This window comes from Zootoca vivipara, chromosome Z (assembly GCF_963506605.1).
Source record: "Zootoca vivipara chromosome Z, rZooViv1.1, whole genome shotgun sequence".
NCBI lineage: Eukaryota > Metazoa > Chordata > Lepidosauria > Squamata > Lacertidae > Zootoca > Zootoca vivipara.
This window is the reverse complement of record NC_083294.1, coordinates 23,296,225-23,322,792: the sequence shown is the minus strand read 5'-3', so window position 1 is coordinate 23,322,792 and position 26,568 is coordinate 23,296,225. Positions and strand designations below refer to the sequence as shown.

Sequence of the window (26,568 nt, the reverse complement as noted above, 5' to 3'; positions counted from 1 at the left end):
GATTGGAATCACAAGTTGGAAGAATGCTGTTGCACTTAGGTCCTGCTTGCAGGTCTCTTATGAGCATCTGCTTGGCCACTGTGAGAATAGGATGCTGGACTAGATAATCCTTTGGCTTGATCCCGCAGAGCTCTCCTTATGTTCTTATGCAAAGCAGGTGCTCTACCACTGAGCTAGGACCCTTCCCTAGAACGACTTGTGATGCAGTTGTGAAGGAAGCTAACTTACGCCGCTCAGACTGTATATACATGGCATTTTATTCTAGAACAAATTGGAGACTCGGTACTTGCTTTTTCAATGTAGTCTACACACAATCTAGATCTATTGCATTATTTTATTTTATTTATTTATTTGCTGAATTGCTCCTGAAAAGCAGTTCAATAAACTGGTTTCATTTAAAAAACAAAACTTCTTGCAAATTGATTCTGCATTATACTGCACTGCAATTTGAAAACAGATGTAGGCTGTCCTAGCAAAGTGTATGTGCGCACGAGGGTATATCCACACCTCGACAATGACTGTGAGTGGCTGTACACCAATACTACAAACCCCACTTCCTTCTTCATTCACCTGGGAGATGTGCAGGATGCAAAAGGCAAGATTAACTTAATCAAGGGGTGGGTTTTCAAGCAAGTGACAAGTAGCCACACCTACCCTTGAAGATGGCAGGACCTAGAATCAATCTAGATTGAAAGCAGCATGTTAAGGAAAAACATGAATTATTTTGGACTGATATTAGTGTATACACAGCTTCAGTGTAGACACGAGCATCAGCTTACCTGCTCACCCATCATGTGAGTAGGTCTTGCTTATGATCAAGTGGCAGGAGTGAATGTGGGATAGAAAATGAGAAACTCCGAACAGGATACTGTCTCAATTTAGGAAGGAGTTCCAATTCTGGCTTCTAAACTGACCGAAGACTCCAAATAGCATGTGGGAGAGGAAAAGACACCAGTGTTGTAACAGGTCTCCCATTCTGAGGCTCCCTGGTTAAGAATTTGATGGTGTTTTTGAGTATTTGGAGCAAATGCCACACAATTCTATGTGTGTATTTCCTTCCACTCTTTGTACTGTTGTGAAACTTTGGAAGGCTTGAGGGCATTTGAACAAAATGGTCTTACCTGCTTTCCATCCAGCGTGTACAGCTTTTTGACGATTCCTGTTTCCAGCTTTATGGCTTCTGTGATATCGGTGAGAACTTGCTCAAAGGAATGTGCCGTCTTCTTATTCAGCAGCACACGGACAGCCTTCCTGGGTTTCACCCCACTCCGAATGATGGTCACCAACTTGGGGCGCACGAAATCCTTGTTCTCCCTGGCCTGACCACTGTTGCTACTGGCCAGGGACTGAGGCGCTTTCATGTTGGCGGAGGTTTTCACGTTGACAGACCAGTTGGGGTTGACATTCTTGGTATACTCCACTTTCTTAAAAAGGTTGTCAGATGAACATACGTAACTTTCCCCTTTTGAGAACGGAAAAGAAGGAAGGGGTTAGAAAACACCAGTGACAATACAGCAATGGGGTATTTCAAATAAAAGTAGAGCCAGAGGAAGAGAAGCTCCTCCTGCAATCACATTTCTTAAACACAGATGGATATCTAAAACAGTGGTGAGGGCCCAGTATTTATGTAATTTTAAAGGCTGTAGTATTTATGTAATTTTAAAGGCTCCAATACTTTGGCCACCTCATGAGAAGAGAAGAATCCTTGGAAAAGACCCTGATGTTGGGAAAGATGGAGGACACAAGGAGAAGGGGACGTCAGAGGACAAGATGGTTGGACAGTGTTCTCGAAGCTACGAACATGAGTTTGACCAAACTGCGGGAGGCAGTGGAAGACAGGAGTGCCTGGCGTGCTATGGTCCATGGGGTCACGAAGAGTCGGACACGACTAAACGACTAAGCAACAACAACAACAACAACAAAAGGCTGTAGTAGCAGGAACAGAGGTGGGCAAAACTCACCCTCCCCTTCAGTAGTACCAGAAATACCTCCCTCCTCCCCCCCCTCTCTCTCTCTCACACACAGACACACATTCTATTCCAGAGGTGGGGAATCTTTGGCCCATGGACGAAATTTGGCTGACCAGCCCGCCCACCCACCCCTGGAATTGCTGCTGCAATGGCCCACACAAGAATTCAGATTCCTCTGTTGAGGCACCAAGAGAGGAACGATTTTTGCAACTCACGCCAGTGCCCTTGGCAGGGGCAAGCTTAGGTACAAGAACAATGAATGCCATTGTCACTGCTCCCCAACAACCCTTTCTGCACATGGGTGCTTCTGTCCCCTCGTGATTCCCCCATGAAAACCGCAGGAAAGGTCTGCACGCTGGCATATTGCTCTAGATTTAGTCACTTTACTTCTGTGGTTTTCCAGGCAAAGAGGGCTGCAAACACATCCCACCCACCACCCACCCCTTGGAATCAAATAACATGGAAATGAGCTTTGAGTGTGCTCTGTATTCCATTAGTTTTCTGGAAGTGGCTCTTAGGTGATGTGAAAGCCCAAAAATAATGTAGAAATGAAGAGTTAGAGAAGTATCAAGGAAATGGAATAAACTGCGAAGTGAATGCAGCCCAGGTGTGGAGCAGCAGGTGAGATCAGGGCTCTGATACACCATCCATTCTCTCCCCTCATTCTGCCTTTTCACTTTCTTTCCTTTCCCCTCTCTTCACCCCTCTCTCTTTGTCCCCTCCCTAGCCTCCCCATTTGGACTCAGAAAACAGTTTCCAATGGGACATACATAAAAATATATAAAACTAATAGTTGTGCAGTGGATGCAGTGTGTGTGTGTGTGTGTGTGTGTGTGTGTGTGTGCGCGCGCGTGTTTTAAGAAGATTAACCCTTTCCTTCCCAAGTGCAACCCCCCCACGCTCACCCAAAATTGCTTCCAGATTATAATTAGGTTTAACAAACAACTTTCATTGCCACCAATTTAAACTTAATGCACACTTGACCATTTTAAGCACAATATAACACTGATTAAGCAGCCATTAAACACTGAAATAGCAGCGCGAGAAAGGTTTTTAAAATGCAGCAACCATTAAAAAAAGAGTTAACTACAGCAATTAAAAGCAGTTCCAAAAGGGAGCAGCCATTTATGCCCAAAAAACCTTCCCCCAAGGAACGGGTTTAGAATACTATTAGAGACAAGGTGATATGAGACATACAGTCTCATACACAATGAGACAAACAGTCAAGACTAGGGGAGGAACATTGTTTTGATTGTCTGAGGTGATTGTGATGCCACAGAACATTCATAAACATCTGAAGTGCTAAGGAAAAGGCTTTTATTGTAAACACACATATTTATAGAATCATAGAATTATAGAGTTGGAAGGACCTCGAGGGTCATATAATCCAACCCCCTGCAATGCAAGAATCTCAATTAGATCATATATGACAGATGGCCAGCCAACCTCTGCTTAAAAACCTCCAAGGAAGGAGAGTCCACCACCTCTTGTGGGAGTCTGTTCCAGACTCATTATCCTAATTGCTGAGTGCATTTAATGTACTGTATATTCCTGCGTATGAGACTACTTTTTAACTCAGGGAAATCTTCTCAAAAGTCGGGGGTCGTCTTATACTCCGGGTCGTATTTCTTATACGGCAAGTATATCCCAAACTCTATATTTTAACTGGAAAAGTTGGGGGTCGTCTTATACGCCCAGTCCTCTTATATACCGGAATATACGGTAACCATAAAGAGAAACAGTATTTCAACAAAAAAGGAGCTGTTATCTATATTTTAGTAAGTAACTACTTTCAAAACATTCCTCAAAGGATTACAACCAACAGAATAGTTGCCAAGAGGATACTATCCCAGATCAAAAATGAGACACTTGTTATCATGTACAGTAAGAAATTCTTATATACATAAAGGGAGAGAATCTCTCTCTCTCTGATTTGCTTCTTGCAGGAACAGTTATTCTGATGAAAACTGGAGCCATAGGAAGATGTCTCTGCTGCACTGTTGTATCTACTGAAAGAGATATGGCCTTGGGGCAACTGCATCAAACAACCTGTCAACTAATACTACGGCTGTCAGCGATATAATTACTTCTCTACATTGCAACATATCTAACAAACCAACACCTTATGCTCACTCATGGGAAAAATTAGACCATGCCCAAATTCAACAGACAAGCTACAATAAAAAACAATAATTTCAAATTAATTTCTGCCTGCCAATTTAAGAGCTGTGATCATATTAATGACTATAGCAACAAACCTTTCCCAAAAAACCGGAGGCGTTTTTGTTAGGAATTATGGGAGGAGAGATTATGAAAGAAGATCAAGTATTGTTTATGTATGCGACAACCGCGGCTAGGACATTGTTAGCCCAAAAATGGAAACTTCAGGAATTACCAACAATCGAAGAGTGGCAGATGAAAATGATAGACTATGCAGACTCAGCTAGACTGACTTGCAAGATCCGAGACCAAGGAGAGACAAGGTTCCAAAAAGACTGGAGTAAATTTGTGGACTACATGGAGAAAAACTGTAGAAGTTTAAAAACACTTGCAGGATTGAAATAAATCCTACGAATTGACTGATATAAAGATAATAAGGAACTGCAAGACAGGAGTTAATAAGAAACCCACATGAAGGGAGGGAGGAAGGTCACAGCTCGGCAGAGCAAGGCGAGATGGGGGAATTTAAGATGAATTGTATAAAAATTATTGTTTTGTTTTGTTTGTTAATTGGAAAAATTGAATGAAAAATATTTGTAAAAAAAAGACTATAGCAACAATCCTATGCACATTAATTTATTTGGACCTTACTTCTGAGTAAACAAATACCAGATTAGGATGCCTAGTGTGTTTTGCATCATTGCTGAATTTTGTTCTCAAAAGAATCCTAAACGATTTTTCACATGCATAACCAGGCATACGGCTTCCACTGGTGCCTTCCAGATGTTGCTGGATTGCAACCCTAAATCTGGAGGACACAATGCAGGAATATATAGAGGCCAAAGCACAGAAACACCCTGGCTATACACCAGGAGGACTATACACACCTAGGGACCAAATCTCTTTCTGCCCCTACCATTGGTAACCAGGAGTCAGAGTCTTCTCCAGATCATAGAGCCATAGTCTGAACCAGAAGGATAAAGGCATGCTGCTACAGGGTAAGCCTCTGGGGTCAGTGTCCTTCCAGCCCAAGAATGTGGCACTAATGTCCTCAGATTTGGATTACTCCATTAGAGACAAGCCAGCAGGACCAGAGACTCCCTCATTTCTGCCTTAGTAGGAGACTACGGGAGAGGGCTAGGCCCCTTTAATTAAAGGAGAACCTTCCCGTGCAAGTGGGAAAACAAGCAGGATGTTTTATGTTGAAGCAATGTCAGAACTCTGTTCTCCTTGAATCTTGCATCTAGAATGAACCTTGCCCTGCCCCAGCCCCTGGCTCTCTCCTCATCACAGAGCAAGTGACCTACATTCAAGTATTATTGTCATAAATAATGGTAGGGAACAACAGTTCCAGTGACCGTATGTGGACCTCTACCCATCCCTTAGGGCTGTTCCCCATGCCGCCTCCCCCAATCCTCTCTGCTCTGTGCTCTACTTAAATGAGAGCTTTTGCCTGGCTGGAATCTGTCGTTGAACCTTTGTAATGCCTCCTGCTTGCTGGGATGAAGAGGTGTGAGTGTGCAGAACCTCTGCCTTTTGCCTAGCTGTACAGAGGTAAGTGCCTACATTGCTCTGCCTACTTTTCCCTCTGTCCCCACCCACCTTAGGCAGGACCTCAGGTTTTTCCCACTCCTGTCATACAAAACATGGATTAAGGCAAGAATATATATTTTAGAATATTAAGAGTTGAAGGGAGGCTTCTAGGCCGTCCAGATTAACCTCCTGGAGCCACTGCTGGAATTGTAGCTAAAGATGGGTTTGTGATGGACCTTTAGCCAGTTCATTAACTTTGTATTTCAGGTGTCACAAGACTCTTTGGAGGTTTTCTTTTGCCATAGCAGACCAGCAGGGGATTTCAGACCTCTGGAATCTCATTAACTTTGAAAGGGAACATCTAGGGAATGTAACTGATATTTAATATCTGTTGATGGCTGAGATCTGCAGGTCCAGGACATCTTTTCAGCTGGAACTTGCTCGAACTCAGTTCTCAGATGGGCACCATTGTCATTCTAAGAGAACAAGGGAGTTGTTCGTGATGAGTTCCAGCACCTCTTTTTCTAGAAAAATAGCACCGTGCAGGCCTGTTGTGTGCCATGATATACATAAAAGAATATGTATGTTTTCACATCAGCAGAGGATGAAACAGAAGACAACTTGTGTAAAAGAAACCAACTGCAGCAGAAAGGAAAATATCAGATGAAAACCTGAGTGAATGTCAGAATCAATTAAGGCCCTTTTGTACATCCCTTCTGTGAACCCCAAATGTTGATTTGCATCATGACCTTCAGAAGGAAAAAGAAGTCTATCTTCTATGGCAAAAGATAAGCAGATGTCACTGGGTTTTAGTAAGGGATGCATTCACTTCTGCACTAGGTCCAGTCAAGTCTTCACCAGCCTGGTTCCCTCCTGATATTTTGGACTACAATTCTCCTTATTGAGGGTCACTAATTACAGTAATGCTGACTTCTTTTTTCTTCACTGTTTCCTCAAAGCACCCTCCCCAAGTGCCTGTGTCCTTGCATGTCCTTAGGTGTTTACAGAAAGCTCAGGATGCTGAGTAGGAGAGGCTCATTTCACTCGGCATATGGCAAGGTTTATAGCACAAGGAAGCCTCCTAATAAGCTTAGAGCAAATGAATGAAAAGCACTTACTTATTCTATTGTTTCTCCAGCACTAATGCTCATACAACAGCATAGGTGAGCTGGTGTGGAGGAAATACATTTACAGTGGTACCTCGGGTTAAGAACTTAATTCGTTCTGGAGGTCCATTCTTAACCTGAAACTGTTCTTAACCCGAGGTGCCACTTTAGCTAATGGGGCCTCCTGCTGCTAATGCGCTGCCGCCACGCGATTTCTGTTCTCATCCTGAAGCAAAGTTCCTAACCCGAGGTACTATTTCTGGGTTAGTGGAGTCTGTAACCTGAAGCATCTGTAACCCAAGGTACCACTGTATATATTTAGTCATGTTCATGTGTGTATGTTTTTCTCCATCTTCAATCAAGCAAACCTTCCTTCTACTTTTCTCCTTGGAGGGGGTAAAATCTGATCTCTACCAAGCTGCTAGGCTTTCCATAATGAACAGTTTATTGTTGCTTTAATTGAGTTGTTTCTGCTTGGATTTTACAAGTGGAATTTTATGGAACTAAATTGCATATATTTTAAATCACTTCTGCTTGTAAATTTTCTTGAACAGGGAGTCGATGGATCAAGGAAATCAATCAATTAATCAGCACATGGTACTAGAATACCCTAATGGTATGCAAATTGTCAGCTCAGGAGAACTGGGAATCAAGTGGATTGGTGAGAATGAGTGACAAAAAATACCCTTGAAGGAGAGTGGGAAATATGTGTCAACTTTCCCCCACCCACCCAATGATATTTACAGAAGAGCCGTAATCCTATCCAGGGACCATATGCAACACCATTCAAGAAGCTGAAATTCTTTTACTTACTCAGTGCAATACCAGAAGTGTAACAGGCAAGTCTGTTTTTGACAACTCTAAGTGGCTGTACCGCAATTCAAGAAACACACCCTGAATATTAATTGCAATGCCATAAACATTATGCATCTGAGTACCAGTTGCTGAGAATCACAGGTGAGAAGAGTGGTGCTGTGTTCAGATTCTGTTTGTGGGCTTATCATGTAGGCATCTGGTTGGCCATTGTGAAAACAGGATGACGGATTACAGTGGTACCTCGGGTTACATACACCTCAGGAAGTAATACCTCGAGTTAAGAACTTTACCTCAGGATGAGAACAGAAATTGCGCACCGGCGGTGCAGCAACAGCAGGAGGCCCCATTAGCTAAAGTGGTACCTCAGGTTAAGAACAGTTTCAGGTTAAGAACGGACCTCTGGAACAAATTAAGTTCGTAACCAGAGGTATCACTGTGTATGGACTATTGGCTGATCCAGCAGGGCTCCCTATTGTTTTGTTTTGTTTTGTTCTTAGATTGTATGTAGCTAACCACTCAGACAACCAGACTGCCTGTCTGGTTAATAATAATAATAATAATAATAATAATAATAATAATAATAATAATTTTATTATTTATACCCTGTCCATCTGGCTAGGTTTCCCCAGCCACGTTAAAAACTTCCCGATACGGAGCTGCCTTCAGGTGTTTTCTAAAAGTTGTATAGTTCTTAATCTCCTTGACCTCTGATGGGAGGGTGTTCCACAGGGAGGGCACTCCCAAGAGATATTACCAAAACTTCCCCCACCCTCCACATGCTCAGAAATCTGAGTCTTGGGGATCGTGACACTTACCTCCAATACAAGGCAAATGTATTTGGTTGTCTTAGATATCAACTGAAAACCGGTTCCCCACTACATGAATGATCCTACCTGGCGTATTTTTGTACATTTATGACGAGGTGAACGTTTCTTAACGTTCACCTCTGCTATTATTATTATTATTATTAACAAACAACCATCCCACAGTACATCCAAACTTGGGAGAAGCTGCAATCAACCTGCAGTATGTTCTGAAACCACTATTTAAGCAAATCACTTATTCCTGAATTTGGAGGTAACAGGAAACTATGGTTTGCTTAAAAGTGGAAGTTAAAGTTTCTAATCTCCTTTTGATGGTTTTTAAGAGGGGAGCGGAAGGGAGCATGTAAATCAGGCATCCCCAAACTGCGGACCTCCAGATGCTTTGGCCTACAACTCCCATGATCCCTAGCTAACAGGACCAGTGGTCCGGGAAGATGGAAATTGTAGTCCAAATCATCTGGAGGACCGAAGTTTGGGGATGCCTGATGTAAATGGACCTTCTATCACAGGTCCATTTGCGATATCATGATTGACTATTAGGTCTGAATTGGCTCTGTGACTCTGGAATGATTGTCCATCTTGTATTTCAATTCCAGTCACAGGAGAACTCTTCCTTTTTCTCTCCCGCTTGATTTTTATGTTGTGAACTGCCTGTTTCGTTGAAGGATGGTATACAAATGAATGAATGAATGAATGAATGAATGACTGGAGCAGCACCAGCTAGATGGGAAGGAAGAAGAGTAGAGATTAGAAGATAATGGCTGGGAGGAATTAGAGCCTATTAAATCCTTGGCTCTTAATGAAATCTGATTTGAGCCTAGCAGAACTCAAAACATTACTATTGGGTTGGTGCTAGAATGCCTCCAGACCACTCTTAACCTAATTCTGCCCCACAGGAGATGGAGGAGGTGAAGAAAGAGCAGACCCAGGGTCTGTATCTTTTCTTAGGATTTTCAAGCTTTTGAAAGGGAAAAGCGCACTATGATTATGACATAGTTATGACATAGTTGCGTACTTCCCTTTTAAACACTGATAGCACCTGTGCTCTACAACCAGATGTCTCTGTTGTGCTCTTTTTGATGCTTGCTGAAAATGCTTTTGTTTAGGCAAGGCAGACATTCTTAAACTCTCTTGATTTTATACATGCAGTGGAACATTGGTTGTCGAACGTAATCCATTCCAGAAGACCTTTCGACTTCCGAAACATTTGACAAGCGAGGTGCAATGGGCGGTCTGCAATTTCAATGGAGAAACACGCCTCAGAAGCTGTTCGACATCCGAGACGCATTCGAAAACAGAAGCATTCACTTCTGGGTTTTCGGCATTCAGATTCCAAATTGTTCAGCTTCAGAGACGCTTCAAAGACCGAGATTCCACTGTATACTGAGAGTTTTATTATGTTTGCTCACCTGCTTGTTTTGATAGTTTGTAAATCCTATTGGTATTTTCCTGTAAACATTTTTTTACTATTTTATATAAACCCGGTCCTTTTCTTCCTGGGGGTACTGAACCTCCCCCCACCCAAATATGAAAAGTGTGGCGCTTACTGTAACAATGCCATGGTGAGTGCCGGCATCTTAAAAAAAAAAAAAAAGCACCGTGTAAACCAATTGCAGGTTTTTGTTTTATTTTATTAAGCAGCTTATAAATTTTGTTACATATGTAAAAGTGCTGAAAGTTCAAGAGTTTTTCAAAAAAGACTGAAAGACCACAGTTGCAGACTTACATATCATGGTAGCAAACCCATATTTCCCATGATGTATCCCAGAGGTGGGAACCCAAGGCTCAGCTTTCACTTTACAGGAATTTACCATTTGAACGTGCTCTTCCAGGGCTCTTTATAGAAGCTGAGGCTGCTGAAGAGGCCCAAGATTATTCTTGCTGTGAATCCTGGAAAACCTGCTTCCTGACTTTCAGCACTTTCCCCACCTGATCAGGGAAGGGAAGGCCTGGACTGACTCCAGCTACAAAAGCTGAGGCTGCTAAACAGACTCTTGGGCTGGGGTTTGGGTGGGGGTGGGGGTTGCTGCTGTAATTGATATTAATTTTGGGTATCTTTATTTTAGATATTATGATTTATGTGAAAAAAAATCAATTTGGTTGTGTACTTTTTGATGTTTTACTCACTGGTTATGATTACTTTTTGTTATATTTCTAATTATGTATTTTTTCATGTGGTAAACTGCATTGAGCATGGCTTTAACCATGGAAAGGCAGCATACCTATAAAATTATGTATGTATATATCCGGTGCTATTCTTTTAGAATGGCAGTGGCACCCACCTGAGAGGTGCCAGAACTTAATTCCAATTCAGCCAGCTCCTAGGGGAGAAAGTCCTTTTGCCCTCACCCCCCAGTAAAATATTTGAGGGCCCCAAAAGTTTATAGGGATTGCCATTCAAATGGTGTGTGCGCCATGCCTTGTGATCAATTACGCGTGACGAGGCTTACCTTCCCCCCTCCAACATTTTATTCAAACTGGCATCCATGGTTCCAGTGAGTTCTGGTCGAAAATAACCCTGTATGTATATGGCCCACAGGACTCCCCTGGGCCACACCCCTCATCAGCCCTGCTTTGTGCCATCCTCACACACTTTTGCACACCCATAGTGTGTCCGAGAACTGTAGTGATACCGCTTTCTTGCCTGGATGGAGCGATGTGTGTGACTATACAAGCCTCTGGTTTGTGGGTAGGCTTAGAAAAATAAGAGCTACCATGGGCACTTGCCCCTCAAAATGGCTGCCTATGAGGGAAAGAAGCCCTCTGGAGGAAAAGGTGTTAGTAAAGTCAATTAAATAACAGAGTCGGAGTCAAAAGAGAGAAAGAAACGCTGATGACACTTTGCTGAGGAAAACCGAACAAAAACTGTATACCATAACTGGAGGAGACATATACAGAGGGCTTTTGTCTTTCTTACTTCAGGCCTCATACATAGCAGGGAGACACTCAACCAAACATACAGATCAAGAACTCATTCATCAATCAGAGCACATGCTACCTCAGCAGCAAACATAATGGTACTCTGCTTGGTTGCTAAGCAACACCTCTACCTGCCCCCTCTTCACTTGTGAATACTAACAGAATTAACCCTTTAGTTGGATATGGAATGATCTCTGCTGATGCAGCTCCAGCAAAAGGCAGACATCAGGGAGGTACAGACGATCTCACCTCATGACACATGTAACTGCAAGCATGTGTGTTTGCCACATGCAGAGATTACTTTCACCTCCTGTAATAAAAATACATATTTTACACCTCAAACATGTTGTATGCAAACTTCAAAAAGCATCAGGTTCTGCATTGGCAATCAGTTGGATATGAACACTTTGTGTTGAGGCCATTTTGAAATTCAGCCATGGAAACTCATTTGAATGAATACTCTCCAGAGGGCAGCGGCCAATTTCTCTGGCTGTCAGCTGAGCTCTCTCCCATCATCCATTATGTGCCATACGTGGATTGCATTTCTCAGCTTTCACTTTACAGGGATTTACAATTTGAGTGGGAATTACACATTTAGAACCCATCTGGAATTTCTCTACATCTGCCTTTTCTTCTGTCACCTGAACCTTAAATCAACCCACATAAGAAGGCTCTGAAAACCCCTAAAATATTGAGGTTTGAAATATTTCAAGCTTTGTCTTTCCTAGAGCCTCTGTCCTTGTTTGTACAAATCAATCAGACCCTCCAGGGACAGCTGCTAGCATAACAAATAATATAATATCTGCACAGCAGGGAGGGCATCCCCCCTGAGGGGGCACGACTGTATCCTTTTCAGAATGACGCAAGCTGTTAGAAAGAGGGGGGGGCCCACCATACCATGCTGAAGCTAATTCAGCTAATATTTCTGGATTCTAGAAGTGTGTCTAGATAGAAAAGGGAATGTTTTGTGAATGTGCTGGACTTTTAGAAGAGGTGTCCCTAATAATATACTATAGAAACAAAGGAGTACAGAGGTCAGATTCTGTGATATTTTGGAGAGACCACCAGCACCGCTTCCTATATAGACAATGCCACATGTGACTATAATTGCATCAATGCAATTAGGATGTATGCTTTTGTTATGTAAATGGCATGTGTGGGGAAGCCTCTGGACTGTGGGGATGAGCATAACCAAACAAACGTGCATCCACAAAAAATTAACACCATATCAAGTAGAGCCCTAAGCTACAGACCTATTTACATGCCTGCCTTGTTTGTCCATCAAAGGGGAAATGCAAGGGAACAATGTGCCTAAAGTCCATACAATTTACATATGAATTTTTTCACATGTGTTTTTTTTCCTTTAAATTAATCAAAACCAAGATGGAATGGACCTATGATTGAAGACATGCAAAATTAATTGAAGACATGCAGATAATTGAAGACATGCAAAATTGACAGATATTTCTATTAGACTGGTTGATCCATCCCTACTGGTTGGCTACAGTTCAGTTTGAATTGTCTTAAGAAAAATTAAGTCATAATCTTAAGGTTTTGAAGGGGAGTACTAAGCCAATGGACTTTGCTGCCTATTGGAGGACTCTTGTGGGGCACATGAGCCACTTATCCCAGTGAAGTATGACTTTATTTGGCAATACCTATGGCATATGACTTTGCTTGACTGATATATTGCCCCCTTCAACAGACCCTGCTTAACAGGAGTGCCAACCTGTCTGTGCGATCATGGGTGCCCGGGGCCATGGGTGCCATGCAGCGTACCTGGCCCTGGCACTGAAATTTGTGGGTGCCTGGCCCCTTAATGGGAAATTTTGTGGGTGCTTGGGCACTCCAGGGAGTTGGCACCTATGCCGTTTAACAAGATGACAGTACTCCTTTTCATTGGCTGTCTTATGCTGCCTCTCTGCTATCTGCTTACACATTGATTTTCCAAAAAGCCATTCCAGTGGCTGCTTTATTGGATTTGGTTTTTTTTTTATTCAGTATGTATGGCATTATTGTCATATGATTTACTAGTTCTGTAGTCCTTTTTAAGGTTTCAATAATGAAATGTGTCAGTCATAAAATGAATGAATGAATAAATTGACTGTGTTGAGTTGCTACTAGACCACAACCTGTAGATCCAACATGGAAAACCTCTGACCAACAGATCTATCACAGCCCACCAGACCTGTTAACCAAGCCCATGCATTTCGACTAAAGCACACCCCTCCCCACCTTCTCCACTCCTCCCATTCTACAGTCAGTTGGCAAAGCAGGCCACAAACCTCTTTCATTTGAGGGATCCAGTCTTCAGGAGAAAAAAAGTTCCCTGACTTTGTTGTAGATTCTGCCTACAATTTATAACGTTACAGGGTGGAGACAGACTTTGTTCATCTTAATGGACAACTGCATATTCCTACATTGCAGGGGATTGGACTAGATGATCTTCAGGGTACCATCCAACTCTACAATTCTATGATTCTATAATCCTTTCATACGCCCTCCCCCCCTGCTCGCCATGAGGTGAAACTGAGATCCGGTTTGTCTACACTACAGGAAACATGAGATACAAAAGGGGAAGTGGAAGAATCAGATGGGAGATGCAGCAGCCAGGGGCGTCGCAATGGGGGGGGGTGATGGGAGCAGTTCGCCCCAGGTTCCACTCTGGGGGGTGCCACTTGGCGCCCCCACCCCGCGACTCCCAAGCCGAGCCTCCAGCCTCCCGGTAAAAAGTACGCTCGGCGCCGAGTGGACTTTTTATTTTTACCGGGAGGCTGGAGGCTCGGCTTGGGAGTCGTGAGGTGAGGGCGCCAAGTGGCACTCCCCCCCCCGCTGCGCGGAGCGAGCCTTCTACCTGGAGCTGGAGGCATGCAGCTTTGGAGTCACCGGGGGGGCGGCGATACCCCACTATGTAATACACATGCGCAGCGCAATGCTGCGCATGCGTCGTTACGTGGCGGGGTATCGCCGCCCCCCACGCCTCCAAAGCCACGCGCCTCCAGCTACAAACTCCAGGTAAAAAGCCCACTCGGGAACAGGCTTTCTACCTGGAGTTTGTAGCTGGAGGCACGCAGCTTTGGAGGCGCGGGGGGGGACGATATCCCGCCATGTAACGACACATGCGCAGCAGGATGCTGCGCATGCGTGTTATGTAGCGGGGTATCACCATCCCCCCGGCGCTTCCAAAGCTGTGTGCCTCCAGCTACAAACTCCAGGTAAAAAGCCTCGGCACGGGCTTTTTACCTGGAGTTTGTAGCCAGAGGCGCGCAGCTTTGGAGGTGCACGTCTTTGGAGGCGCGGGGGGCGGCGATACCCTGCCACGCAACGACACATGTGTCGTTACGTAGCGATGCCGCCCCCCCAGGTGCATGGCAATTTGCCGCCCCAGGTGTCGTGGCGGCTCGCTACGCCGCTGGCAGCAGCTCCACCATGGCATTGCATTGGCATTTTGAAACCATTTAGTTTGGGACAAGGTAGCCTAATAAACCAATGTGCAAGGACAGACAGCCAAACCTACTCTGCAAAGGACTTCATTTTCCTCATGGAAACCTGTTTTCTTCTAGCATTCCTGATGCATGAACCTTGCCTCAAACCATGAGCAAGAAAGTCACTCCCTGAAATGAAATGCATTGTGCTATAACTATTACATCAGGTGCAAATGCTGGCAATATATCATAGATCGTAGCCATTAATGTCTATTTTCAATTCTAGCTGGCCTTCAGCAAACTCAAGGAAGCATGGCTGCTCACTCTGCTGCCAACAGCCCTTTCAGGCATTAAATATAGCATTGGCATTTACATCCCAGAGTCATAGCAGAATTATTTCACTGAGTTCTCTATAGCTACCTATGCCATTCTGGCACCCTCCAGATGTTTTGGAGTTGTAGTAAAGGGGCCTAGTCATTCTGGGCATTCTGTAGCCCTGCTGTCAAAAGTCCTATAACACCTTTTACAAAGTCTGCATGCAGAACATAAGATTTTACCTAGCAGTACAAATGTTGAACGTACCAGGTGCTACGTCAATTATGTTTTAAACTCCAGTTTTATAGAACTTTAAGAGAAACCAGATTATGCTTTACTTTGATCCATCAAGCTCCATCTGAACTCTTCCAATGACTGTGAAACTGGCCAGAACATAAGAGGCTGGTATTCAGAGGTTCAATTAAGGTGACCATTTTTGCACTGACAGATGAGAAGGCAGAAAAGGCACATGTGTGTGCATAAAATTTGCAAGTGCTGATTTGTAATTACAGGTGTAAATTTAGAAATAGTGATTATAATTTAAGCAGAAGTACAGTACATAGGAGGGAGATTGAGATCAGGTGACCTATAGGCTTTCTCAGTCTGCTCTCCGGGCATTAATGATTGATGGGTAACTACAAGGCTCCTGATCTCTCTTCTTTGCTTATACATATTTATTCTTAAACCTGACTTGGAGTATGCAGTCCTTCAAATAAGGACACCTTCAAATAGAGTCAAATCTGATGCTTCTGGCCACACCCACCACTTCCATGTGATCCCCAAAAGTTTCCCCAGGAGGGAATGTGGTCCTCAGGCTGAAAATGTTTCCTTACCCTCATAGTAAAGGCATCTGTCCCTTCCCACTTAGATGCCAACTGGGGTGCTGAACATAAAATTATTGCACACTCATACCTTGGATCCCAAATGCCTTGTGTGTCGAATGTTTTGGCTCCCGAACGCCACAAACCCGGAAGTGAGTGTTCCAGTTTGTGAATGTTCTTAGGAACCTGAATGTCCGACGTGGCTTCTGCAGTTTCCGATTGGCTGCAGGAGCCTTGGTTTCCAAATGTTTTGGAAGTCAAACGGATTTCCAGAACGGATTCCATTTGACTTCCGAGGTACAACTGTAATCTCAACCAAAGCCACTGGTCTTCTGCTTCTGCACCAGCCCCTACTGCCACATACTGCCCACCTGAAAGGTTTCTATAATGTGGCTCTTGTTCTGAAACAGCTTCTCCACCCCTGAAATAGAGGATTGTCCCCTGTAAAGCAGGACCAAAGACACCCCAAGTTTGATTTGGGCCATCCTAAAAAGTAACTACTGATAAATTTCCCTTCTCCATTAATGTATCTAATCCCTTTTAGAGTATTATTATCTAGTGATCGGCATCACATACTATATTTTGTAGCAGGAAATCCCACAACTGCATTATAGAATCCTTTGCCACCAAGTGCAAAACCTTGATCAGCATTGTTTTTGGTGGGTGGGGGCCGTATTTGAACATTTCTCAATATTAGCTCCACCCACTGACACACCTCCACACATGGTGACACAAGCACAGGGCTCTAACCCTCTTTCTCCTCATGTGAACAGTAATAGAGGTTCCAGTTCCTGCATTGGAGGGCGTTGGACTAGTTGGCCCTTGGGGTCCCTCCCAACTCTACAATTCTATGAGGCTTCGGCAAAGCTTTTTGTATTTCAGGCAAAGTGCTGTTAGAAAGCAGGGTGTGTGCTTAATGAAGGGCTGTGTTTTGAGACTGGATTGAATTCCTCTGGACCTATGCCTGGAGTAACTAAGAGAGGCAAATCAGTTTGCCATATTTCCCAAGCACATCATAGGGGTATCTGCACGTTACATTCAATGAGTGTACAGTCTATGTACTTGTTCAACAAATATTTGAACTGTACATTCATACACATGCAACATGTAGTGTATGGGCATTCTGTGTGTTACACAATAGATGAACTGTAGAAATAAACAAGAATACACATTTGTACGTGCGTAGAGAGGCAGCTTGTACCTGTGCACAGTATAATGTGTGAACAACTTGTTGCATTTAAATACCAGGAAAGATAAATGAAATGTAGACATTTACGTGGTGTTCACATGTTACATTCAGCAAATGTAATTTGTGGACCTGTGAATAGTTGAACTGTACAAATCAACAAGCGATCATTCTTTCATACAAACCTGTGTAATCTTAGCTGCTTGCACCTACATCCAGTGTAATATATTTGACTGATTTAACAAAATTTATACACCGCTTGATTGCAGTAAAGCCATTAAGCACTTGGAAAGAAATATTAAAATTATTACAAATCAGTTCAAAACAATTAAAAACAATTCAAAAATAATTAAAGTTAATGGAAAAAAGAGATTAAAGCACATCAACATCTATATGTCTGTATAGGCTTGCCTAAACAATTGTGTGATGTATGAACAAGCCTGTCATAGCCATATCAAAGTATTCTGCAAAGCAGTACTTTTCAGGGATTGGAAATAAAAATTAGAATTGTAGAATTGGAAGGAATCCTGAGGGTCCAACCCACTGCAATGCAGGAATCCTGCCCACAGCCATTCCTAGGCAGGCTCAAACCACCAGCCTCCTGGTTAACAGCCAAATGCACTGACCCTTTACGCCACAAGGCTTCCACACAAATGCCCCCTGCTTGTGTGTATGCACTCGTGCATGTGGACAAATGTGAATTATATAATGGCAGGAGTAAAACAACTCATCCTGAACTTGTTTGAGGGTATTGTTCCATTGTAACTCTAGCAGCAAATCCATTTTATCCCCTCCACCCACCCCAAATCCCAAATGAGTTTTTAGTAGTAAATCCTTGTGGCTTTATGATTATGATTTTAATTATCTCAGTAGCGTCAACAGTATACATGGGACTTACTGAGTAGCAATGCAAACACATCAGCTCCCTGCCCCAAGTAGATTCTAATTTGATTTTGCCATAGAGTGTAGGTGGGGGGAGGAGGATCAAGACAATCATAAAGTTGGAAGGGAAGAGAAGACAGATAACACAGGTAACAAAGATAGAGGGGAACAACTACAGTGGCTTTGCTCCAGCTATTTTCAAACTTCATTATCCCCATTCTTCTCAAAGGCACATAAATGTACAGGTACATGTACAGGTGAGTTTATTCTCTTTCTTTCTTTTTCTGTAGTGCAAAGATGTTGCTTCCTAAAAGAGGAAGGCAGAGCAGGAGTCATATGTGTTAACAAAAAGCCAGGAGGCAAGGTGAATGGGGAAAACACTTGGATTTCTGTTTAAAGATGGAATTCAGGTGCTGAAACAAAGCATGAAGACTTACAGCAGACTCAATAGCATCAGCAGGCACCGCAAGTGAATGTTGCCCTCTTCATGTTCGATGCACATCAGTTTCCTGCCCATGGCAAAATGGTAACAAAGCAGGCCTGGTTGATTGCTGATACCATGATGTCATTATTGGAAATCCTAGCTTCAGGGACAGCATTTCCATGGGATGACATCATTCAAGATGGCAACTCACTGGCTTAAAGACAAGTGGCAGAGTACCTCTGCCACTTAAGAGTACATGGAAACGTTGCCTGAGAGGGATGAGAAGCAACATGGGATTTAACCTTTGCATCTCCAGGAACACAATGAACAGAAATATATTTGTGCATCCACCTTGACAAAAAAGGTAGCAGCTGTAGGCACGGATTTCCAGAATCTCCACCTTTAGAAAGGACTGGAACCATACAATCAAGGCTTTTAAAGATGCTTATTCAGCTATACATACTAGGAACAAACCTTTCATTTGCCTCTCAGATATACCGTAGAGAGTGGTGATCTTTTTTTTTAAAAGGATGACTCCTCACTTTATCACAAAATACGACTCCCTGCAGTAATCTGCAAACTCGCTATGGAACACTGTGAGAAATATTAGACATGCCAGACTCTGCTGCATCACCATGCCTGAATTCCCTCTTTTAGTCAATCTCTCTATCCATTCCTGCCTGCTTTTATCAGGCATAGCACTGCAAACATTCCTCCTCCGCCCCCTTTCATACTCCAACTGCTCCCCTTTGACAGATCCACACCCACATCTACTACATCTCTCTCACTTCAGCAGACACACCTTCCCCCTGGGGCATCTCCATGTAGCATCCCTTCTGAGCAGCCACAGATGCACCTTATAGAGACACTGAACACAGTCGCCCCAAACAAAGGGACACACCCTGCAGTCACACTGATGCACATGGATGGCAAATCATGTGGCTTTCACCCCCTCCAACCTTCTCTCTCCCCCTCACAAAAAAACAAAAACGTTTTGTTAAGCTACAGGTACTGGAAGCATGAGAAAGCTCAACTTGTATTATAAAACATTTTTTTAAATTGTTGCAGTAATGATGATCAATAAAAAAGCATCCTTTAGCACAAATGATAAACTAAAGATCACATCCGCAATGTGCTTTATTAAATCATCTTAAATGATATTACAAGTTTCAAGGCAATCTACTATGGTTTTTTTGCATGACTCACAATGTGAGGTTTGGGCATTTGGAGTTGGTGACTTTGCATGCTGCAGGCACTGAGTCACATCTACAGACCAGCGACTCCACACAACTATGCCAATAAGGAATGGCTACATAAATGCATGCATATACCTTGCAGAACATAGTGCAAATTGTTCACGCACACCCTACCGAGACACAGCTTCACCCAGACACACCCATGTGGAATAGTACTTTTCACAAATCCTCCAACCACATGGATACACATTCTTATTCACACTCACTCCTACAGAAATCCTGGGCACACCCCCTTTAATACAAAGCAGAAGCACTGATGCATTGGGTACAAGGCGGCACAGAGAGTGATATTGCAGACATGGTCCTGAGGGAATACTCAGAACAGCCTTCTCCTCCCCACTCCAAATCAACACACAGACAGACATAATCCCAAATGGCATAACACAAACACCATGCTTTCTAGTAATATTTCTGGCCCAAGAACATGCATCCTGCAAATATACTGGGCATGACTACTTATGTGCACACATGCTCTAAACACAGACATGGTCCTTAATGCCCCTCCATACAATGGTAGTTGCCCTGTACACATATTGCCCTCAGGCCACCTCACTAATGACCCACAGAAGGACATCCCTATGGACAGACTGAACATAATACCCAAAAGCCACAAACAAAACCAACATACAAATTGTTATGCACATATTTGAATACCTGGCACCTTTCCCCCTCCTTCCCCAAATGAACTTGACTTCAAATGAACATACATGCAAGCACACCCATGTTCACACATAGTACAGAAACATGCCCACAATTTGTACAGAAATCATGCAAATATACTGTGCATTGCAGACCCCCCACCCCACCCCCAGCACATCATTTAAATGATGGGGAGAAAAGTCCTTATTAAACAACTTCCTGCTCTTTTTAATAGGCACTGTTTTTATTTCCAGTCCCTGTATGAACTGAGCACATGATTTGCATGTGTGCCCAGTCTTCTGTGAAGCAGTCTCAGGAAGGGGGGCTGAGGGGAGACATCCACCTGAGACCATGGAAAGCTACCACCCATCAGATATTGGGCCAGATGGATCAACAGCCTGGAATAAAGGCAGCTTCATAGTATCCATACCCAAGGTTCTGAATGAATTCTATTGCCATTCATGAAAAAGAACCCATGGATAAAATGGTGCTTCTTTTAACAATCCTGTGAACCAGGCCCTTGCCATTCATATACTGGATCATGACCCATGCTTCTCTAATGAGGGCTGAAGTAGTGGGACTCCTATGCATTGCTTTCTAAGCTGATCATGCCCCACACCCATGCCCTCCCTGCACCAGCAAGCAATCATTGTTTCCTACTAATTACCTTCTTCCAGCTCATCCATGCTCCCAATCTTTCTGGTGCCATCGATGGTGTAAATGTAGCGAACTCCCTGAGGCAGGTTAATGTTATCAGACAGAGACCGGGTCAGGTCAGCAAGCAAGGCGTCAAAGCTTCGGAAGCGATCTCCGGAAACAGCATACACAATCCCCTTGAAGTAGCGGTCCCCGTTGCGGTAGAAGCGCACCTTCTTGGCTTTCTTCTCGTTGCTCAGCGCTTGCAAGGTCCTGGTCCGGTAGAAGCTACAGTGGGCACTGTGAGTGGGGCTAGGCAGGCCATTCATACGGGAGCCTCGCATGTTTCTGGACGCCTTATCTCTTTCGTCAAAGTGTCCAAAATCAAGTTCCATAGCTCGGTGAGCCCTAGAGGTGTGAAGCTGAGGCAGAAGAGGAACAGGAGAAGGGAAAGATACAAAGGGAGGAATTAAGTGAGTCAACCCAATAGCTGGCAATAGGTGGTCCTGGATGTGGAAAGAAACCCACACTTTTGCTCTAATGTTTTACTTCCCCTGGAGTAACACCATAGAAGGTTTCTTCCTTGTATGTGGGGGTGTGGTTCAAGTGCCAGGAAGGGTGGGTGTACTCTAGGAAATACAACGGAGCAGGCTTAATAATATGCAACCAATTGCATGGAGTTGGCCCCAGGGATTCTAAGGATCCCTTGCTATATCTGGCTTAGTAGGTGAGAATGGGACAGAAATGTGCAGGGTTGCCGTTTCAGAATGCAAGCCATCCCAAACTACTAAAGACCAGTGAACAGAAGTTCACTGCAGTGTAGTTGGGGCTGCAGACTGTAGGCAGAAAAAAAGAACTTCGGCTGGTAGGTGGATACTGTACAAGGAAGTGACAGATTAAGCAACCCTGAGGGATTAAGCATCCCAAAGACTGAAGCACCAGCTCCACTTGCATGGTTTTCAACATGCCCATTCACTGCACTGATGGGGCGAAAGACTGAATCACAGGGCTATGTCAAATGGGGGAGTATAAATTGAAATGGCTGATAGACCAGGAAGACCTCTAGCTAGGATCCAGCCTTCTTTGTGACCAGTCCCTCAGATACCTCCTCTGATCTAGCTATCAGATATTAGAATCTGGGAGGCAGTGGGTGGGAATGCCTGACATTCAAATGGCATTGGAATAAGTTTATGTTAAATTGCAAGATTTCCCCCTGCACAGTTAATATACTGCATGATCTAATCAGGAAGAGGGTTTTTTTAATCCCCTCCCCCACACGCCTTCCCGCTTAATGAAGCATTTTTTAATTGCTGAAGGTATGTGCATCACACCACTACAAATGCACCTTTCATTGTTCAGAGGCTGCGGCGTAGTACTACTATAGGAAGAGGGAGCGGACAAGAGAGTCAATTGAATTTCTGCAGCGGAGCGGAGAGGGGGGCGGGCGAAGGAATGACAGAAATAATCTTGAGCATGAACTAAGACACAAGAGAGTGTATCCTCTTGCAATGGAAAACTCCAAACCAGAAAGAAAGCTCTGGGTGACTGGAAACCTTATACCGCTACCATTTGGCTGTGCAGGGCTATTAGCATGCAGCTCACATCTTCTCATCACAGATTCACACAACAGAAATGGGATTAAAGCCCTAGACTCAGCAATCAGGTACAAATCCTGGAAAAAGCTGTTGCTTTCCTTCTGCCTCTCATCCACTAGCCAAGCCCTGTCCCTTCATTCATTCTCTTCAGTGCCAGTGACCTGTCTCTGACCCTATTGTCACTGTTGGGTAGCAAAATGAGTTTCCATTCCCACTAGCCTATCTTCCTTTCTCCAAGTTTAAGAAAATGCTTCCCCCTGGCAGCACTTAAAGACGCTCACAGGTCTAGGAACGATGTTCTGAAAACAATGCAATCTCAACACAACTTTGGCAGTCAAGAGATTTTTTGTTGGGAGGCATTGTTCACTTGCAATGTGAAGTCTTTCTTTTCCCCTCCCTTGTGCATCTGGCATCTGTTACTTTCTGCCTGGGAAATCGTAAGCTCTACTCACCGGTTTTTCAGCTCGCAGGGTGGAGATGCTAAGAGAGAGAAACCCAGCCACACTCTGTCTTTGTTGTCTGAGCTCCAAGCAAGAAATTCCTGCCAGTTTGGCTAGGACTCCTCCTAGGTCCTAGTGCCTTGAGTCACACACACACACCCCTTCTGCAAAGTATTTTTGTGTCAGTGGGCTTGCTGCTCATGATGGATTGACTTTGTAAAATTCTCCCTCTCCAAACTTAACAGAGGAAAGAGAGCGTGATTCCATATTTCCTTAAGCAGATGAAGAGGGCTGAGTGAGCTACATCTTGACCGCATTGTTCACTATTTTCCAAGGCAAACCTCCCATTGTCTCTACTTGTCCTAATGACCTTCCAGACCCAGCTGGAATCAACCAACATTTGATTTATGCCACAGTGCTACCAATTTGCAGATGTAATGAAGGTGTTAAGTCTTGTAAGCTGAATTTCTGATTCCTGATGAAAATCACACTTGCCTTGTGGACTAGGAGGGGGAGCAAATGATGGCATAAGCTGATGCTCCTCGGCCACACTCATGAACAGAATCTGCCCACAAGGCTGGGAACAAGGAGGCACTTCGTTGGAATGATTTTTAAATACCACAACTTCATCCATTATAAACAATAGATCTGCAAAGGGATGGCCTCCCCTGATTAAAAGCAGCCCCAAGCCCACAGTATGGGTAAATATTTCGGTTGCAAAGGCGTGCCTTAGGCACCTGCCAACAGCAGCACCTTTTAGAGCAGGCGTAGCAGCCAACAGGGTGCCCAATGTGGTGATATTAGACCAACGCCCATCAACTTTAGCCAGCATAGCCAATAGTCAGGAATTATGGGTTTGGGAGTCCACAACTTCTGAAGGGTACCAATATTGGTGACCCCTGATTTAGGACAACCCCTCCCTGTTTCTGAGTTCAGTCCCTTATTATCAGCTCTTCCAAGCCACACCCCCTTGGGATAAGCTTGCCCTCCTTACTTACTTCCACTTAGACCAGGGGTCAGGAAACATTTTCAGCAGGGGGCCGGTCCACTGTCCCTCAGACCTTGTGGGGGGCCGGACTATATTTTTTTTTTGGGGGTGAACGAATTCCTATGCCCCACAAATAACCCAGAGATGCATTTTAAATAAAAGCACACATTCTACTTATGTAAAAACACCAGGCAGGCCCCACAAATAACCCAGAGATGCATTTTAAATAAAAGCACACATTCTACTCACGTAAAAACACGCTGATTCTCGAACCGTCCACAGGAGGCGATTGGGACAGATCCAGGCCCCGGGCCTTAGTTTGCCTACCCTTGACTTAGACCAGGCATCCCCAAACTGCGGCCCTCCAGATGTTTCGGCCTACAACTCCCATGATCCCTAGCTAAGAGGACCAGTGGTCAGGGATGATGGGAATTGTAGTCCAAAACATCTGGAGGGCCGAAGTTTGGGGATGCCTGACTTAGACCCTATGGCATTGCATGATTGCTAAGGTAAGTCCTCCATTCACTGCTTCCGCCTGCCCCACTCCAGGGCTCCATGTCCAGGAGTCCTTTTTACCAGCATTGAGTTCCAAGGACAGGGCCTTCTCTGTGGTAGCCACTGTATCTCCGGAATGGCTTCAGGGAAATTCACATGACCCACTCTGTTAATTTTTGGGGAAACATTCAAGAAGACCTGGATTCAGCCAGAATTATGCTTGTCTTATTTAAAAACCGCTTTATTTCCTCCTGTTATTTTATTGTTGTTTGTGTTTAGTTTTTTACTGCCATCCTAAATTTTAATGTTGTACTGTAGCCTCAGCCTCAACCAGCACCACCATGCTGGCTGGAGCTGATGGGGGATGTAGTCCAAAACATCTGAAGAGCAACAGGTTGGGGCTGCTGCTGCACTGATATCTTGTAATCTACTTTGAGAAAGTATATACCTTAAAACATGGGCTAGAATAATAGATTCATAAAATTGTAGAGTTGTAAGGGCCCCTACAGGTTATCTAGTCCAGGGGTCAGCAAACTTTTTCAGCAGGGGGCCAGTCCATTGTCCTCAGACCTTGTGGGGGGCCAGACTACAGTGGTACTTCGACTTCGTTCGTGACTCAACAACAGAATTTTTCAACTTACAAATGGGGCTAATGGCCGCACGCTTACGAATGTCTCGACATCCGGGGGGAAAACCGCAGCGGTTTTAGATAGGGATTTTTCGACCAGATAGGGTTGCTTTGACTTACGATTTTTTTTGTTTCCAATGCATTCCTATGGGACATCGTGTTTCCAATGGCGTTTTTCGACTTACAATTTTTTCGACTTACGAAGGTGCCTTCAGAACGGATTAAATTCGTAAGTCGAGGCACCACTGTATATTTTGAAAAAGAAGAAGAATTAATTCCTATCCCCCACAAATAACCCAGAGATGCATTTTAAATAAAAGCACACATTCTACTCATGTAAACACATGCTGATTCCCAGACCGTCCGCGGGCCGGATTTAGAAGGCGGTTGAGCCAGATCCGCCCCCCCCCCCAGCCTTAGTTTGCCTACTCATGATCTAGTCCAACACCCTGCAATACAGGAATAATAAAATAATAAGAACAACCAAATTATTTACTTTTACATCATGTTTTACATGAACTGGCAAAGCCACTTGTGACCTAATTGCACTGAATTAATTGCATATCTCTGAAGAAATAACCCTGTGCCCCATACACTGTTTGTTGCAGGCAGAAAAACTCAAGTGTCCTGCCCAACGGTGGGCTGAAGTGGGTGGGAAATTGTTACTCAGTCCCAACAACTGTTCAGGTACTCCCATACCATGTCTTTGTTTGGGTACATGGGAGCGAATAGGAATTGCAAATGCATCTGGGGAAAAGACGCTGGGCTATTCTATGGACAGTCCCATGTCCTTTCAATTGGCTCCAGCCAGCCTTCATTGTGGACCCACCTCCAGTGGTGGACCTTGGGGTCTCAATTTCAGCAGTGCCCTATGCGGTACCTTCAACCTCTGTTGCTCCAGCCTAAATAATAGCTGTGGTAACCCCTGCAGTGCAACCGAACACACCCCTAAATCCACCTTTGCCGCCTCCCCTTAATGTCAATCAAGGCAGTCCCTGTTTACATGTTTGAGTGATGTCACATTGCTTGCTTCTGAATGGTCACAGGCACAGCTGACCAGGCAATGCTAACTACCGGTACTTGTACCCTACCCCCAAATTGCTAACTTCAATTTTCAAAAACAGATGTCTAAATTTCAATTCCAAGTATACGTAATTAAACAATCTTTGATTATTTTTCTCAAATACGAAAAAAGAATGTTTTAGCACACAAATCACTTTTAATCTTCTTGTTAATTATGGTGTTAAAACTCAAGGCTCTTAAAAGTCTCAATTTCAGACACACCAGAATTGCAATTTGCATGCCTTTTCCTATGGAAATTTGGTCAAGCCAGTACTTCAAGCCAAGTACTGATGCTCTGGCATGTTCAATTGATATTGTTTAGGGTTGCCATACACCTGGAATTTCCGGGAGACAGCCCTACTAAACAGCATCTGGGCGCATGTATGGCATGTCAGAAGTGTAAATTTTGTGTCCGGATTGTTTCACTTTTTGAAATATGGCAACCCTA

General features: G+C 43.9%; 1 protein-coding gene across 1 annotated transcript; it reads right to left on the bottom strand.

Annotated features, from left to right (window-relative positions):
• Nucleotides 1–1,014: 1,014 nt before the first annotated feature.
• On the bottom strand, nt 1,015–23,040 carry LOC132591497 (neuronal migration protein doublecortin). Its single transcript, XM_060270244.1, has 3 exons — nt 22,960–23,040; nt 20,944–21,334; nt 1,015–1,462 (listed from the first exon to the last, which is right to left on the bottom strand). Exons 2-3 carry the CDS (start codon nt 21,305–21,307, stop codon nt 1,041–1,043), a joined length of 786 nt encoding a protein of 261 aa, XP_060126227.1. The 5' UTR covers nt 21,308–21,334; nt 22,960–23,040; the 3' UTR covers nt 1,015–1,040.
• Between the last annotated feature and the right edge of the window lie 3,528 nt (nt 23,041–26,568).